This window comes from Danio rerio, chromosome 12, assembly GCF_049306965.1.
Source record: "Danio rerio strain Tuebingen ecotype United States chromosome 12, GRCz12tu, whole genome shotgun sequence".
Classification (NCBI taxonomy): Eukaryota; Metazoa; Chordata; class Actinopteri; order Cypriniformes; family Danionidae; genus Danio; species Danio rerio.
In genome coordinates this window covers 21746916-21766424 of record NC_133187.1, presented here as the reverse complement: position 1 = coordinate 21766424, position 19509 = coordinate 21746916, and the positions used below count along the sequence as shown (strand labels likewise).

At 35.1% G+C, this 19509-nt stretch overlaps 1 protein-coding gene and 1 long non-coding RNA gene across 3 annotated transcripts in view; one reads left to right on the top strand and one right to left on the bottom strand.

The window, feature by feature from the left end:
* Positions 1–2839: 2839 nt before the first annotated feature.
* The window catches only part of LOC103911911 (uncharacterized), a 35602-nt gene continuing 18932 nt past the window's right edge, over positions 2840–19509 (top strand). For both annotated transcript variants that reach the window (XM_068224762.2, XM_068224761.2), the window contains exons 1-4: positions 2840–2954; positions 6308–6514; positions 12233–12380; positions 18405–18536. In XM_068224762.2, the coding sequence (XP_068080863.2) occupies positions 12245–12380; positions 18405–18536 (268 nt within the window). In that variant the 5' untranslated portion in view covers positions 2840–2954; positions 6308–6514; positions 12233–12244. The remainder of the gene's footprint in view (positions 2955–6307; positions 6515–12232; positions 12381–18404; positions 18537–19509) is intronic.
* On the bottom strand, positions 2925–12670 carry LOC141376793 (uncharacterized). The gene is made up of 3 exons (XR_012387973.1): positions 11599–12670; positions 3330–3443; positions 2925–3037 (listed from the first exon to the last, which is right to left on the bottom strand). It is a non-coding gene; the product is annotated as an uncharacterized lncRNA (long non-coding RNA).

Sequence of the window (19509 nt, the reverse complement as noted above, 5' to 3'; positions counted from 1 at the left end):
GAATGAATAAAGGACCAAATGAACAAATGAATAAATGAATCAAGGAACAAATGAATAAATGAATAAATGAAGGAAGGTAGGAAGGAAGGAACAAACAAACAATGGATGGAAGCTTGGAAGGAAGGAATGAACAAATTTAGCAAGATCACTAAATGCACTACAGAATGTTACGTTTACACATTCCTGCATAAACTGCATGTAATGCATCAACTTTTCACAGTGTAATACTCACTGAGTACTTTTAAAGAGCTACTTTTTACTTAAATTTTGAGTAATATTTACAACAGACACTTTTACTCTACTTGCACTACATTTTTGGGCAAGTACTAGTACTTTACTTGAGTATGATTTTTCAGAATACTCTTACCACTGTCTGTTGATATTTTAACAACAATAATACTGGATGTCACAGCAACACAAACATTAATGCCCAAAAGCTAAAGTCAGTAAAAACTAAGCTATATAATGGTAAATCCAAAAGATTTACCACCTTCCTGCAAATAAACAATGAAAAGGAACACAAAAAGAGATTTATCAGACAGAAAGCAACAACAACAGAAGTATCTGCCTCATCAACATTATGTAAAACAGATTAAAAAGCTAGTGTCACTTTACAGTACTGTTATCCGAAAAAACTTCCATTTCATTCCAGGAATAAACTATTTGGTTTGGTACACATTATTACATTGTCTAAGTGTATGAAAATGATTGCGTTTTTCTTTATTCAAAAAAATCAAATTAAGCTGGACTAAATGTAATTCTGTGTATTCTAATGTATGAGGGAAAACAAAAGCTTTATTACGCATTAATTGCTGTAATAAAAACTCATATTTGACTCTTTCACATATATTTGTAACAATATAAAATATATTTGTTTCCAAAATTGTTCAATTCATACAAAGTCATGCACACTACTGTTTCAATTATAGCAGAACCTCTCATGTTCTTCAAGACACCCTTAAAGTAAAAATAAAGTAAAAGTAGTGAAGTAAAAACACCAGTATTGTTCAATACAATATACAGTACAGTTAAAAGCAGCTATTTCAATATATTTGAAAACAGTGTGTTCCTGTGATGACAAATTTGACTCTTTTTTTCATTGTTCCATTGTTTGTGCTTCAGGAACACAGTTATCGTGTGTGTGTATGTGTGTGTGTATATGTGTGTGTACATGCATGTGTGTTTCTCTCAGTGTGTGTAGATGTAGAGTAATGACTGCAAGTACAAGCAGGTATCTTTAATTGTGTCTGCGCTCAGTAGATGTGATTTGTCTGTTTTCGTCCTCGACTTTATGAGAGTCTGCAGCACCTCTCTTGTTCTCCAAAGATATACCAATCAACGTTTATTATATGGATACGTAAAAGATGCACCAAATTAAATTATAGTGTAATGGATTGCATTATATGATAATACATGGGCTGTTACTTTCCATATATATTTCATTCATTAATTTTCCTTTCCGCTTAGTTCAGGGTTCCGGTAGTTCGAAAGACCCACCCCTCAGTGACAAAGTCCAGAATTTGCATATACAAGCTCATTTGTCCTATGTTGACTGCTATGCCATCACACAATGTGAATATAACTAATCAAAGAAGGCTTTAAGACTAAGTGTAACCTGACATAAGTGAAGTCATCTTTCACTACTGACCTAATGTATTGTTGTTAAATAGAAAAATACAGTTTACAAGTAAATTTTTTTTTATAAATCTTGGACCTTATTCTTTTTTTTCACCTTTAATATGATAGGACAGTAGATATTTCAGACAGGAAAGTACTATAGGAGGAGAGAGGGGGAAATAATCGGCAAAGGACCTCGAGCGAGGAATCGAATTCGGGTCACCGCAAGCACGTCACTGCTATATGTCCATGCACATTACCAGGCGCTGACTTGGACCTTATTCTTGAATGAAAAAATGACAGATAAAATAAGTGAAGCACTAAAATATAAATCTAAAACATATTAAAGTTAATTTTTAATACTAATTAGACTATTGTTGTTATCTATGAATTTTGTTTAAAAAATTTTATTATTCAAATGACCAAATTTACACAGAGGAAAGTTGAATGTGCAAGTGAGTTTGCTATTTGCCTAACAAAAAAAAACAATAGACTACAGTTTTTAATTTAAAACTTTAACAGATAATTTTTTTTAATGTTATGATGTGATAAATTAGTATTTTAAAAATAATAAGTATAGTTAAGTATTTTTTAAACCTATTTCTTTTTTCTAAATAATTAAGAAATGCTTTTGGTACAATACAAATTGTGGTTATAACCAGTCGACAAGCTAATCCTGATAAAACAGAGCTTAAAATGTCACTAAAATGCAGTATTGAAACCTCAAATGAAAATAAAAATTATATATATATATATATATATATATATATATATATATATATATATATATATATATATATATATATATATATATATACATACATACACACACATTTTTTCAGCTCCTTTCACCATGCTGGCTACGGACAAAAAGCAATTACACACTAATGTAGTGCAGTCTTTATCTTCATAGCTGTATGTATATTTTGATATGCATCTGTTCCATGCAGTATATTAAAATAAGCTCTAATTTCCCATTTGGACAATGAAAACATATATATTGCGTTAGATTTTCCATTAAATGTTCTTTAAAAAATAAATCTACAATATCAACACCAACAAGAGAGCAGCACAATGGCTTAATATTCATCTACGTTACTTCCCCAGAGCGATGAAAGACTGCGGCAGCTTCTGCATAATCTTGTTTCCGTTGCTCAGAGTTTAGTCCCATGTGCCACGCCCACTCTATAGTAAGCCCCGCCCCAGATTACATCATCAACCCAGGACACGTTTGGCACATGTGCCTGCAGCAGAGACTGGACGTCCCGTCTGTGACACACTGATGGGTCTATAGATAGAACTGCAATGATGGAGCTGGAGAAACAGAGGAGGAGCAGGTCTGAATGCTCAAGTGGAGGAGCGGGTTCTTGAGGGTTTGCAGCAGAAACGTTGATTAGGGTTGTTGCTAGAAGGGATAGAGCTGCGGGCGGAAGTTTACAATAATTATTTATGCTGTTTATCATTTATATTGTCTATTAAATTAACCATTTTTAACTTCTACCCTCACATTAGTGTAAAAACAGTAATTACATCGATTATTATTCATATTATACTCTGACTCAGTTGTATTTTATTACGCCCACCACCCCCAGCCCTCGTAATGTAAAAACAGTAATTGTTGTACTGTTTGTGGCACAAAAATTATGCTATATTGATCCACAGCTGTATGCTATCTAAACCTTAACGCTTATTATCTATGGCTTATTACTCACCCACTCAGTCCAGCTGCTTCCTCTCAGACATGATTTGGGTCACACAGACACTGTCAATGGACACACGCACACACTTTACAGAAACACGTCGACTGCCTCCCACAGGCTCCAACACTGCGGGAATATGTGTATGTAGATTATGATCATTCAACAGCCATCCATTCAATCATTTTCTTTTCGTCTTAGTCCCTTTATTCATCAGGGGTCGCCACAGCGAAATGAATCGCCAACTTATCTAGCATATGTTTTACACAGCAAATGCCCTTCCAGCTGGAACCCAGTACTGTGAAACATTCATACACACTCATTAACACACATACAATACAATTATTCAATTCACCTATGGCGCATTTCTTTGAACCGTGGGAGAAACCCCACGCAAACACTTATTATTATTATTATTATTATTATTATTAAATTTTACATTAAAAAGGAAATTACAATATAATGCTAAACTTTTTTTTCTTTCATAAATTGGCATCTGCATAAGGGGTTATATTATAATATATCATATTATATTAAATATATTATAGTCATGTTTTTATTACAAAACATCTGGCTGTGTACATGAGGGAACTTTGAAGGGGAACTTATTATATCATTCATTTTCACTGCATTAAAGTAAGTTATATGGTTATAAGTTATATGTGGCATATGATTATAAAACAGTTGTATCTTTTTATTATATTACCTTAATACGCTATAAGAGTATTGCAGTACACCATAGGCGGCATTTCAATATGCACATTTTTGCATTTCAGTCTGCAAAAAAAAAAAAAGACAAATTTAAGACAGTAAAAGACAATAAGGTATATTTGGTATGATTAATAAATTAAAATAAATAATAATAAAATTAACATATACATACACAGAATTGTCAAACAAATTTAATAAATAATAAAACAAAGCAATAAATTTAACAAAAATAATTACACTTACCCACATACAAAAATTATGAGATATTGCTAAAAACCCAGATATGCATATAACCATGGTTTGTTCTGTAGGCTATTAAAAAAATATATAACTTAAAGGGGCTAATAATTTTGAAAATAAAATCCTGTTTAAAAATTAAAAACTGCTTTTATTCTTACTGAAGAAAAACAAATAAGACTTTCTCCAGAAGTAAAAATATCATCAGACATACCATAAAAATTTTCTTGCTCTGTTAAACATCATTTGGGAAATATTTTTAAAAGAAAAACAATTAAAAGTGGAGCTAAAATTATGACTGCAATTGTATATATAATGTAAAATATATATTTATTTTTATATATAAATCTATATATATACAATTTAGAATTTATATGAATATAATATATGGTGAAATATCAATATCAAGGATAGTAAAAACAATAAAGTAAGAGGAGGTTACATTTTATTTTAGGGTGTTTTGTGCTATTCATTTAGTAAATAATATTAATTAACTACATTCATGATTAGGGTTATGAATTTTAGTTAGGTTGCATGCAATTATGTATAATTAATTATAATCACTATACATGGATTATGTGTAACAAAGACACTTTAAAATAACATGTTACTAAAAATGATACTTAAACACTGATTTAGACACTTCTCTCCATGCTTTGGTATTCTACATCTGTCAAAAAACAATCCCTTAAGCAGATTTAGTTTGTGCATTTCCATTATAATAATTCTTAAAGTTTAAATTGAAAGCCAAACTTGCAAGTTCAAATTTGTTAAATCAGCGTCATCAGTGTCCAGACGAATGACTGTATAAAATGGTCCAGACAAACTCTGTCCACTGTGAAAGTCTGACCTCTAGGGGTGACCAACAGAAAAAAACAAATTTCAATACGGTATATTCACAGTTTAAGACAAAATCCTTAGACCTCCTTTAAAACTTAATTTTTTTTCAAATGTTTCGCAAGTGCTTTAATTTTTTTTAAAACACATTATTATACAATATTTTTATAATAATTTCCAATAACTCATTTCTTTTGTCATTTCCATGATGACATATTTACAACATACTAATATTCAGCTTAAAGTGCAATTTAAAGGCTTTACTAGGTAAATTAGGTTAACTAATCTTGTCACTGGACAACTGTGGTACTGTGGCGAAAAAATGCTTCCTAAAGGAGCTAATAATATTGACATTAGCAATTAAAAATAATAATTCCAGCCAAACTTTTAGAAAAAAAAAAACTTAAAATATAAAAAGAATTACAATGTGACAAAATTACATATACAAATATTTTTAGGTTAACAGATACATTTTAGTTTGAGTCTCTTTTTAAAATTTTCATATTTTCTGAATGTTATAATCATTAAGTTCATTAGATTTGAGTGTTTCTTTTTTTGTTGTCTTTTCCCCTCTATTTGTTATTCCTGTTACATATTATTATCAGTCTGCTATTCTCAAGCCTTTTATGGCTTTGTTTTTCTTGTTCTCCTGCGTTTATTGCAAAGCGCCCTTGAACACTGGAAGGGCACTACATAAAACAAGCTTTTTATTATTATTTTATTCTTTACATATATACTTATTTTTGTGCATTTATGAAGTGATGCCATGTACATCTTCTCAAAACAAACAAACAAACCAAAAAAAACTTAAATAATATCTTTAAAATAAAAGGTTACAACCTAAAATTGATATCACGATGCTCATGATTAAAATTTTCCTTGTTCCTCATCAATTAAAAACACAATATTATGTTAAGAAAGTATTATTTATTGCTGAACATCTTCATATTCTAATTGGAAACCAGCAGTATGCATTTACCACAAGCACGCACACACACACACACTCACCAGTTTACAGTCATCCCCTATTGCAAATTTGATTATGAAAATGCATTCAAACCAAGATGGAAATTTTATCTTGCCTTGTTTAGCTCACAAAAACACAAACGGTGAACGAGGTGAATATCATCGGAAGGATTTGCTGTGAATTTTTTCAGCATTTTTAATGATTGTTCACACTGTTTTTTTTGTTTTTTGTTTTTTTTTAGCTTTTTCATGTTGTCTGATGTTATGATTAGATGAGGATGAAGGCATGAGAGATAATGGAGGTTTTACTGTGCAAAACCACAGCATAAGAAAAAGTGCTGAACGCAGACTGCAAGAGGAATAACATAATCTTCAATACCGCGATATATTTCCAGAACCGGAACCGAACTGTGACTCACTGAACAAACGCAGCACCCTTGTGCCTGCAGGTAATGTTGTGTCCTCAACATTTAATCAGAAATATTGTTGAACTTCTTAACAAATCATGTAAATGGGCTTCTTTTTGATAACAGCTGGAGCCTCAAACACTCAAAACTGAATTCAACTTGTGTAATATAAACAAACAAAACTACCAAACTACCAGAGATTTGATGATTCTTATCTAATGAGGATTTTCTGCTCTATTATGATCAATTATTATTGGTAAACAAGCATTACTAATGGTCCTTATTGTTAAAATTGTTGACAGTTTTGCATATTTTTGTAGAAACTCAAGATGCTTTTAACTTTTTTTTTATTCTTTGATGGATAGAAAGTTTTAAACCATTTTACATTTAATGTGTTTTCAATGTATTAATGCATTTTATAGAGGTAAAATTTTTGAAATTTTATTTTTAAAGGGTATTATGTCATGGTTCGACAAGAATAAGAAGCAGCACAACTCTTTTCATCCTTAACTATAGTAATCAATGTTTCTTGATCAATGTTTCAAGCTTATTAAAATAATTTCTGAAGGGTCATGTGACACTGAAGACTGGAGTAAAGATCCTGAGAATTCAGCTTTAAATTGCAGAAATATACTTAATCTTTACATATTTTCACTTAGAAAGCATCTATTTTAAATGTAAATAGACTGTAATGGTATTATATTGAATATATTTAAACATATGCACCAGTGGTGAGCAAAATAAATAAATAAAAAAAGTAATGTTTCAACACTTTTGACACATTCAAAAGCAAATCAGTTGATTCCCATTAAAATATCAAAATAGAATGTTGGTACCTTTTTATATATACTGCAATGTTTTACAATGCCTGATTTCTTTAGATCATGCATTTTCTGAATACATAAAAGAGGTGCTGTCAATTTCACTACAAACTTAATAACTTCTATATAACTTAGACCTTAATTTATTATATAACTGCATTGTAAAAAAAATATGATCAGTTAGTCCTGACAGCACGTTTTAGCTCATTGTAACTCATTAACCTAAGTTAATCATGTTCTAACTTAATTTTATAAGTTGTGCTGTTTCAAGTCAGTTTAACATAATATAAGTTCAATGGAAGGTTAATTTGATTCAGCCTAAAACTTTAATTAATTTACATTTAATTTATACAGTGTGGGAAGATTGTTTAAGATCGAGGGAGCATAGTTTGAAAATGGCAACAAAAGTTTTTATCTACTGTTAAAATCAGAATTATTAAACCCCTTTGAATTTTTTTCACAGAAATTTTCACAGTACGTCTGATATTATTTTTTCTTCTGGAGAAAGTCTTATTTGTTTTATTTTGGCTAGAAAAAAAGCAGTTGTTAATTTTTTAAAAACATGTTAAGGTCAAAATTATTAGCGCCTTTAAGCTATATATTTTTTCGATAGTCTACAGAACAAATCATCGCTATACAATAACTTGCCTAATTACCCTAACCTGCCCAACCTAGTTAAGCTTTTAAATGTCACTTTAAGCTGTATAGAAAGATAAAATAAATCAGTTATTAGAAATGAGTTATGAAAACTGTTATGTTTAGAAATGTGTTGAGAAAATCTTCTCTTCGTTAAACAGAAATTGAGGGAAAAAATAAAAAGGGGGGCTAATAATTCTGACTGCAACTGTATATCAGAATATTGGGTCATTTTCCAGCACTTAACGTGATAATTAACCCAAAAAAAAAAATGTTTTTTTTTCTCCTGTTGAACACAAAGAAGATATAATGAAGAATGTTGAAGAGCAGCAGCCATTTCTTTTTCTTATCCTATACAGAAATCTGATATATGGAAATTTAAGCAAATTTCCTATATGACATACAAGTTGGATTTCACAAGTATATAAGACAGGTCATATATGCAACATATATTTCAGAACGGTCGATAACATTTTCTTTTCTAATATTAATTACAAATACACAAAAATATGTAAAATAAGTTCAAATATATTAGTTATTATTTAAAATATATGTCCATATATTAACATACATATTATCACTTCTAATATATTTGCACAGATTTGTAATTTTAATTGTTCAAAAAAATGTAAACAGACTTTTTTGCAATATTTTGACATGCATGACATTTTATATACCTGAACTCCAAACATGAACTTGTATGTTTACATGTCATTTCAATATATTCCTATATCCTGGATCAGCTTCTATGGATGTCAATGGCTGCTTTTCACCCAACATTTTTCAGAATATGTTGTTTTGTGTTCAACAAAAGAAGAATTCATAAATGTTTAGAATCACTAAATGGTGAGGAAATGTTCATGTTTGAATCAACTGTCTCTTTATTGGTGTTTGTGTATTTGTTTATGTGGACAATGATTAGAAAGCCTGCTTTGGGTGTGTTCTTCAGAAATGAAACATTACCTAACTATCTGCAAAGAGGAGTTCTATGGAAATTGGCACGAAAATGTGCATAGCATATTTGTGTTGCAAAATCACTAAATCAAATTTACCTAAATCACATAATCAAATATAACAAGATCTTCAAAGCCTGGTTTGTTTAATGTGCTAAGTGTTAGTACACCTACAATTCCAGTTAGAGGTTGACACACCTTTTCATTCTATTATTATTGCTATAGTTTTCACATTTTGGAAACCTGTTAAGCAATGAAAACTATTACAAAACAATTATTTATTGTAGGGATGCACCAATATCGATACCAGTATCGTGTCGATATTTGGTTAAAATACTTATACTCGTACTTGTATTGTACATGAAATGCCAATACCACTCAACAGTATTTCACTATGTGGATGTGATTTGTTGTCCTACCAGACTTTAATGTCTTAATGTATTAATTGATGCATTGTATAATAATAGCTTAGTCCTTATAAACAATCTGTTTATAAAGTACATAATCAACCATAGGCTACTAAGGAATAAACCGAATAAGCAATCTGATCCTTGCATAATGATCACAGTGAAACAAGCTAGCGCTCATTTCATATACAAACTATGAATAAAGAAATTTTTAAGTAATGGAACATTATATGTAAAAAATCAAAACTATTATATAGCAGACTACAGGCTAAATAAACGCGTCTCGTCAGAGCTGAACATCGCTGCGGTCACCACCTGCGGTCTGTTTACAGCTTCTGTAAACATTCTATTGGTCCCCAATATGCAATATCAAGAGAGTGACTCCATAAGGTAACGTAAACTGCACACACTTGATTATGAAGACATGGATGCATGCCAACGCAAGGATAGCTAATTCTTTAAATGTCCATGCTTAATCGGTAATCGATAAGGTCTATTGATTTAAAGGGTTATCAACAATGTGTGTATATTTTGACTTGGAATAGCCTTTTGTTAAAGATTTTTGTGTTCATACTTGCTACAGGCAAAAAAAAAAGAAAGAAAAAAAACTCTTTTCAAATGAATTGAACTCAACGGAATCGGTACTCGATATCTGCAAGTACACAAACTAAAATACTCATACTCGTATCGGTTTGTAAAAATAAGTGGTATCGGCTCATCCCTAATTTAATGTATTACCTCAAAAATGTGAAAAACGCTGAACAGGTATAATAAAAAAAATGAGTTTAGCAAATTTTGGTTATTTTTAGTCAAAATTACTTTTTAAAAATGAACAAATGGATAAATTAATAGTTTTGTAAAGAAATGCATTTAAAGGCCCAATTTGTATTTTATGTATTAAAAACACTTAATCTATTAAATCTTTAGATCATAGAATCTGTGTTTCCAAATGTTTAACTGCTACTTTTTCACACAGTAACTAAATGAAGTCAGTATTAGATAGATAAAAAAAATGATGAGCAAAGTGTGGTTAGTGCTTTCACAGGATTTTGAATAACAATACAGAGATGAACAGAGCAGGAAAAGGCCACAGAAGCTTTGCTGAAGAGCTGGGTGTTCATAAACTACAGTGATTAAGAAGATAATGAAAAAAGCAGGATTAGGATTGAGTTTTAGACAAGATTATGTCTGGAGTTAAGCTACTGTAGCATTGCATTTGTGCTGTTAACTCAGCATTCCAGTGCTACGTTAAGTGCAGTGTAAGTTTATGTGTTGTTAGAACTTAAATTATGATAATTTTCCATGGATTTAATATATTCAAAGTATAGTGGCAATGTTTTTTAGTTTTATTTTTGGCAGATAAATTACCATTTGTACAAACACAGTTCTCAAGTCAAATAGAGAAATGTTTCGTTTTACTTCAAAACTATGTTTAAAATAAGCTTATACTGTGGTGAAGCTATTATTCATTTATAATTACAATTGTTTAACTACATAATCAATATAATGTAGGTTTTATGACAATAACTTTGTTTCCATCCAAAGATGCAAATTAAATGTATGCGCAAAGCAGGAATATTGCATAAAAAACATGCAAATAAAGCAGCATTTCCATCCAATCAGTCAAAGAGAACGAAATCACCACTTCCTCATTATCTGGCGCCAAATATCAACAGTAAAAACGCAATTTGCTGTGGTAGGAGAAGCTGCGTGAATCTTTTATTTATTTAATAAATTACTTGCACCTCAGAAGACAAATGTCGACATGCAATGAGCGCATGGTGGCGTTTGAAGTCGTGAGATGCACAGCACAGGTGCTCTTGATTCTGGAGGTCATTAATAACATAATAACACTAACACTGAAATGATTAAGGTGTTTTAGAATGACTAAAACAACATTTTAGATGTGCTCAGCCAGCTGGTTTGTCCATTCGCACACTTTTATCATCACATGATTTCTTATGACAACATCACATGACCTTTTTAATGCGCATACTAGAATTTGTTCATAAAAGTGTTTCCATTGTATTTTATACAAATCTTTTCTTATCGAAAAATAATTTATAGGATAGTTAATCTATACGTTTTTTATGCACATTTTTAAAACTAAAATGCGCATAAAAATAGTTGAATTGAAACAGCTGTAGACCCCAAACATAGACAAGAAAAATCTCAATTGCTTTTAGAAAAAGAAAATAAAGCTGCTAGAATGGCCCAACCAATCACCTGACTTGAATCCAATACAATATAAGATTGAAAGCTGAGACCTACAGAACCTTTAAGATTTGTAGAAGCTGTTGAAGTCATACCTGTGAAATGCATGTGAATCCATACAAGAGGCATCTTGAAGATGTCATTACCAAAAAAAAAAAAAAAAAAAAAAAAAAAAGTCCTGATTTCTGAAAAATAAAAAGATTGGTTTATTTGCATGTTTGAATTTTTTCCAATCCACATGTTCAATACTTATTTACCCGCTGTTTAAGGAGGTTAACTAAAGGTTTAGGAAAGTAGAATTTATCTTTCAGCTTTTAATACCAGGTATATGAACCATTCAATTTGGGAGTTGATTTACTGTTGACCACTGGTAAAGTATGGACAGTGTGGAGTGTGAAGTATCAAAAGTAGCTACATGAAAAGTTGGGTGGATCTAAATGATGTTAATTAATTTTAACGTGAAAAATAGAGTTTTTTTTTTTTTTTTTTTTTTACATAGATTGTGTTCATTTTTTACAGTGGCTTCAATCAAAATAAACCAACAATACAATTTTAGACCACATTTTGTTATGTTTGCAGATAACTGTAAATGGTTCACAAGCCTATTTTTGTTACAGTAAATCCACAGACAACTACACGTGTAGAACAGTAGGACTTTGGAGTCTTTCTCATTTGGTAAAATGTAAATATACAAATTAGATTGTAAAATCAATGTAATTTGACTTGTAGGGCAGCGGTACTATGAACCCAGAGCTGCCGGAGGCCTCTGAACAGGATGAAGACACCAAAAACCTGTGGAACGTCCTCTACAGGCGACAACAGCTCCAAAACCGCCTTCAGTTTCTACAGGAGATCCAAAAGAAGAACAGAATAGAGGGTAATGGAAAGAAAACTCATAAAATCCCAATGGTGAAGTACTGTCAAATCTGTATTATGATTTTCCAAATAAGTGCTATTTTTTGTTGCTACTCAATGTTAGGAGAAATCAAGGATTTTATAATGCAGGTAACACTAAGAATTTAATTTCTTAGATCGAACCAAAACACCTCAAGTAGAGGAAAAAGAACAAATGAATAGTTCAATGTTCAGTGTAAATGAAGCCCGGAGGAGACCGGTGGAACAGTTCCTGAGGTTGGCAGACTTGCAGCGTGGTGAGTGCCTGTGCTTAGTGGGTGGAGCGGCATTCGGCAGACCATGTAAACATTATCTTAGTGGAAGTGAGAGCTGTTAAAGAGTGCAGGAACCGAGTTGAAGTTCCGGACGAAACGCCTATAGAAGTTGGTGACCCCAAGAACCGCTGCAGAGCTTTTCTAGAGTTGGGTGTTGGCCACTCAGCCACGACCTTTACCTTAGTGGGATCAGCTTTGATCCCCTCCGTTGAGACTATCTTCCCAGGAACGAAACTGACTTGGTGTGGAACTTGGTATGTCCGCCTTGACATACAGCTGGTTCACCAGCAGTCACTGCAGCACCTGACGAACATGCTGAGTGTGTACCTGCTTAGACAGGTAAAAGATGAAGATATCATCCAGGTACACAAAGACAAATCTGTTTACCATGTCCCTTAGCACGTGTTGAATGCCGTCTTCCACTCATTCCCCTCACGTATCCGGACCAAATGGTAGGCATTGCGGAGGTCTAGTTTAGCAAAGACCTTGGCTCCCTGCAATAACTCAAAGGCAGAAGACATAAGCGGCAGAAAGTACCTTTTTTAACCGTGATGTCATTGAGGCCTCTGTAGTCAATACAAGGATGCAGAGAGCCATCTTTCTTTTTAACAAAGAAGAACCCTGCCCTGGCTGGAGAGGAAGAGGGGCAGATGAGATCAGCTTTAAATGATTCTTGAATGTACCTGTTCATGGCCTCTCTTTCAGGAAGAGAAAGGGAATACAATCGACCCCTGGACGGAGAAGAGCCTGGGAGAAGCTTGATGGCACAGTCATAGGGTCGGTGGGGAAGCAAGGATGTGGCCCGGGACTTACTGAAGACCCAACGCAGATCGTGGTTTTCCTACGAGACTCCAGAGAGATCCACTGCTTCAGCCTGTAAGACATGAGAGACAGGACCCAGACACGGAGCAGAACCCAAACACAAAGCAAGACAAGACGGATTCCAAGATAACACAGAAATACATAACCAATCGAGATAAGGATTATGTTTGGTTTACCAAGGGTGCCCCAAAGCTATGGGAGAACTTGGGGTGTCAAAAACATACAAACTGATAACCTCACGATGATTGCTCGAAATAACTAGACTTATGGGAGGAGTGGAATGGGTGATGGAGGTGTTGGTAAGACCATTTAGGGAACGAACATAGATGGGTGAGGAAAGGGGACTGGCAGGAATGCCCCAGGCTTTTTTTTTTTTTGTACTGCTGTCAATAAAGTTGCCTTCGGCTCCACAGTAGATGAGGGCAGAACATGAGTGCACGACATCTCCAAAGTGTGGCTGGCAGTGAGGTGCGATGCATGGGGGTGTCAGAACAGGGGAGTGTGCCCACCAGTATCCCCCTCTTTACTGGTAAGCGGGGGCTTTTAAAGGATGCCAGGCTGCCTGATGGCCTGGTCTCCCGCAGTACAGACACAGCCCCTTAGCCAGACGATGCCGCTTCTCCTGGGTGGTCGTTTGCAGGTGTCCTAGCTGCATAATCTCTTGATCTGAAGCCAGTAAAAGTGGATGGGACAAGCTTGAAACTGCCTCTTCCAGCCCCCAGGGAAAAGACGGGTCATGCGCCGATGTTGGCGGCGATGGAGACGCCGCTCCACTCAAAGAGCCAGATCGACCAGTGCATCAAAATTATGGGGAAGATCATGAGTGGCAATCTCATCCTGAATATCATCATTCAGGCCATTCTGAAACCTCGCTCGAAGAGCTGCCTCGTTCCACGCACAAGCAGCAGCCAGAGTCCTGAATTGGATCAAGTAGTCAGTTACGGAGCGTTCGTTTTGACTAAGCTGGGCCAAAAAGGAAGCCGCCTCATCCCCCTGAGCTGATCGATCGAACAGCTTAGTCATCTCCTATCGAAACTCATCGAAAGTGGCACAAAATGGAGCCCGAGCATCCCACACCCCCGTGGCCTAGTCGTGGGCCCTGCCCTTCAGAAGAGTTCTAATGAAAGCCACCCTGGACTCCTCTGTGGCTTAGCGACGTAGCTGGAGCACAAACACCAATGAACACTGTGATAAAAAGGACCGACAGCAACTGGGATCACCGTCGTAGGGAGGTGTATTGTTAGCATGTGGCTCATGTTCTGGGTGGAGGAAAACAGCTGCCTGTCTGCCGACTCCGACATTCAGCTGGAGCTCCTGGACTAACGTGTTCAGTTCGGGTACACATGCAGTCAGGAACTCAACCTCCTGTAAAGTAGCTGTTAACTGGGTGGCATGTTGCCCCAGAAGGATGCCTTGCTGTGTCACTGCGTTCCGAACTTGATCAGCACCCGCTGAATTCATATTTTGTTCAGGCTGATCACTTAGGAGAAATCACGGATTCAGTAATGCAGGTAACACTCAGAATTTATTTTTTTAGATCGATCCAAAAAACACTTTAAGTAGAGGAAAAAGAGCAAATAAAAAGTTCAATGTTTAGTGTAAATGAACCCCGGAGGAGACCAATGGAACAGTTCCTGAGGTTGGCCACACGGTGGCAGACTTGCAGCGTGGTGGGTGCCCCTGCTTAGTGGGCAGAGCTGCATGACGGCGTGTTCGGCAGACGATACGGCAGGAAGACGGAGGTGAGGAGATGCTAGTGGGCGGAAGATCGATATGGGTGGAATCTAAACACCACAAAGGATCGGTGGTTTGATCTGACACTAAAACGGTAGGTCTGAGAGGGCAGAGGAGAGATAAGTTGAAGGGGCAGAACCGAAACTAAAACTAAAGTACTAGGAGTCTAGAAGATTGACAGAACATGACAGGAAAATGATCAAACTATACAGATCTCGAGCAAGTTGCATAGACAACACACAAAGACGGTCTGACAAAAGGTGAAGAGACAAAAGGGATTAAATAGGAGATGAAATCAAGGAACCGCAGGTGACTACCCTGATCGCTAATGAAAATATAATAGGATAACAAGAAGGCGGGGAAGAAACACGCTAAGGATGGAGCACATTGCGAGTACTCATAACAAAAGTCACATGCTCCGGAAGAACATGCAGACAACACGCATGAACAACAAATCACAAGGAAGCAGGTCAGGACACACTCTTAACACTCAAATGTTTACATGCCTCCCATGCCCTTAGATAAGGTGCAATGTCAATTGGTGCGGTGACCCGGATGGGAATGATGTTTAGGCTGTGAGTGAAATGGAGCCAAACTAGTTAACGCTATGCAGGTAAACCTCAACTAGAAGAAGCAAAGTAGTGACTAAAAGGCTACTAAAGGCTGTATCTTTGTTAAAATGCACATGTTGCTGTCATGTTGTCACATGTAATGTTTTATTGATGCCATGACCCAGATGCCGTTTACCCTTGTTTAGGACACTTAACTCTTGCTTTAAGATGTAAAATGTTACATTGGTGCCATGACCCAGATGGAGTTGTTGCACCCTTGTTTAGGACACTTAAATAGATGGTTTATCGAAAAAGTATATTCTGTCATCATTTACTTGTCTCAAAGAAGTTTGAGTAACCAATTTAGTAATAGTTGTGCAGGTACAGTGGGTATGAAAAGTATTCATACCGCCTTAAATTTCTTACTCTTTGTTATATTGCAGCCATTTGCTTAAATCATTTAAGTTCATTTTATTCCTCAATAATAATAATACATACAGCACCCCATGTCGATAGAAAAATAAAGAATTGTTAACATTTTTGCAGATTTATTAAAAAAGAAAAACTGAAATTTCACATGGTCGTAATTGTTCATACCCTTTGTTGTAAAACTCATATATTTAACTCAGGTGCTAACCATTTCTTCTGATCTTCCTCTACACCTTCATTTGAGTCCAGCTTTGTTTGATTATACTGATTGGAGTTGATTAGGAAAGCCACACACCTGTCTATATAATAACTTACAGCTCACAATGCATGTCAGAGCAAATGAGAATCATGAGGTCAAAGGAACTGCCTGAAGAGCTCAGAGACAGAATTGTGGCTAGGCAGGGATCTGGCCATGGTTACAAAAAATAAATAAATAAATAAAAATCTGCTGCACTTATGGTTCCTAAGTGGACAGTGGCCTCCATAATACTTAAATGGGATGACCAAAACCCTTCCTAGAGCTGGCTGTCCGGCTAAACTAAGCTATCCGAAGAGAAGAGCCTTGGTGAGGTAAAGAAGAAACAAAAAGAAGGAACAAAAAGGCAGGATCATGCTGTGGGGGTGTTTTTCAACTGCAGGAACTGGACGACTGGTTGCAATCGAGGGGAAGATGAATGCAGCCAAGTACAGTAAAATTCTAGACAAAAACCTTCCCCAGAGTGTCTATGACCTCGAACTGGGCTGAAGGTTTGCCTTCCAACAAGACAATGACCCTAAGCACATAGCTAAAATAACTAAGTAATTTCTTCAAAACAACTCTGTGATTGTTTTTAAATGGCCCAGCCAGAGCCCTGACTTAAACCCAATTGGGCATCTCTGGAAAGACATAAAAATGGCTCTCCATCAACTTTTACCATCCAACTTGACAGAACTGAAGAGGATCTGCAACGAGTAATGGCAGAGGTTTCCTAAGGTAAGGTGTAACCCCCCCAAAAATCGTGGCTGTATAAGATCCAAAGGGTGCTTCTACTAAATACTGAGCAAAGGGTCTGAATACTTAGGACTATGTGATATTTCAGTTTTTCTTTTATTAACAAATCTTCAAAAATATCAACAATTCTGTGTTTTCTGTCAATATGGTGGCTGTGTGTACATTAATAAAGAAAAAATAACTTGATTAAATAATTAAATGATTAAAATTAAATGATTTTAGCCAATGGCTGCAATATGACAAAGAGTGAAAGTTTTAAGAGGGTCTGAATACATTCTGTACTCACTGTAAATCACAAGAAGTACACAAGTGACTAAAAGGCTGCACTTTTTTACATCCATGTTTGCATTAACATGTCTTTTGCTGACAGATATGAAGTGTAACATTGGTTATGTCACCCAGATGTAGTTTTAGTACCCTTGTTTAGTACACTTAACTCATGCTACATTTAAGATGTAAAATGTTACATTGGTGCCGTGACCCAGGTCTAGTTATAGCACCCTTATTTAGGAAACTTAACTTATGTGGTTAGATGTAAAGAGTTACATTGGTGGTGTGACTCAGATGCAGATTTACCACCCTCATTTGGGACACTTAACTCATGTGGTCAGATGTAAAGTGTCACATTGGTGGTGTGACTCAGATACAGATTTTGCATTCTTGTTGAAGACACAACTGCCGTCAGATAAGAAGCGATACATTGATAATGCGTCCCATATAAGATAAAGGTTTAGTGGGTAGAGAGCAATGGAAGCCAACTTATTAGAGCCTTTTTTAACTTGATTTTAAGAGGCATACAAGCAACTAATGCTAGAAAGTGTGGCCTGTAGAAACCTTATAAGCACTTTACCCTACCATGCCAATACTCTCGGCTGACATTGTGGAAAACTGCTATTTTTAAAGTGTATTGGTAGAGGCATGTTTTTCCAATGACCCAAAGTAATTTAAAACCCACTCAGTCACTATCAACTTCATACTAAGATCAACAACATTTGGTTATTTCACTGCACAATAAAACATGCAAACAATGGCGTGTCATTACTTGTTCTATCTTAATACCAAAGGAGCTGCGCCTGCTTTACCAGGAAATGAGCATTCAAATCGCAATGGCTCTACTCTGAAATCGTCTGCATGCTTACATTTGACTAGTTAGTACAAACAATAATTTGGTTGTTTTACATATTTACATCTCTTTTTGCTTCTAGAATGCCATGCAAATGAAGATGGACCTTCAGAACTGGACAGAATAGAAGAGGAGCTAAAGGAGCTGGAACAAAAGGAGAAGGACCTAATTCAGAAAAGAAGCCAATGCTTAACAACAGTATCCACAGACAAAGGCACGAGACTAGGCTATGCATTCTAAACAAACAAAACAGAAGATCAAAAACCAGTTTTTGCAATATGTTAAATATGATTCGATATTTTAAAAGATACAAATGACTGAAATATTATTGAAATTCTTTTTCTAGGTTGTGAATATTTACTGAATACTTACTGAATATTACAAAAATCTACATACTAGGGTTGGGTCGATAGACGATCCTCCACCCCGTTCCCGCAGCAACAACCTACTCGTGGAAAATACAAGCTTAGGCCCCGTTTCCACTAATACGTCTTAGTTTTAAAATGGCATTTTAGAACAAAAACGGTCCACGTCAACACTGGCATTTCTAGCGTTGACGTTCACCTAGCATTTCTGAAAAGCCCTCCTTCCACAGCGTATGTGCATGTCTAAGCTCAAGCAGTAAGCAGGTGCTTTGAGCACACAACCCCAGGAGCAGTGCATGTCAGACAGTTTATTAAGGATGTTCCACTGGATCATATTTATTTTTTTACCAATCAAGTTTGTTGACGCCATTATAACGACAAAGATCACTCTGCGTATTTATGCCAGAGTCCCTCAGAAATAGTGATTGGCAGGTGGTAATTTGTGTGTAACTTATCTTCATTTATTTATGGTTTGGTTATGGGTAAAAGAAAGACCATGCGGGTCAGGTAGTTAAAATGGTAGGCTACAAATAATTATTCATAAATAGTTAATTCACCGCCGCCTATGAAGACGATGGGATCGTCCATCACAATGTTTCACATTTGACTGCATACGATACCAAATTGGTCTACATCGCCCAACCCTACTACATCCTATGTATAATCTTTACATTTTTAGGAGGAAAAAATCATATGTTAGGCTTTGCAATTTAATTTAGACCACAGAAGCACGTGTATGAACTGTTAATCCATATTTAAGGATAATTATGACACATCATAAATGGCCAATACAAAATCATTATGTTTTGTGATATTGTGGCT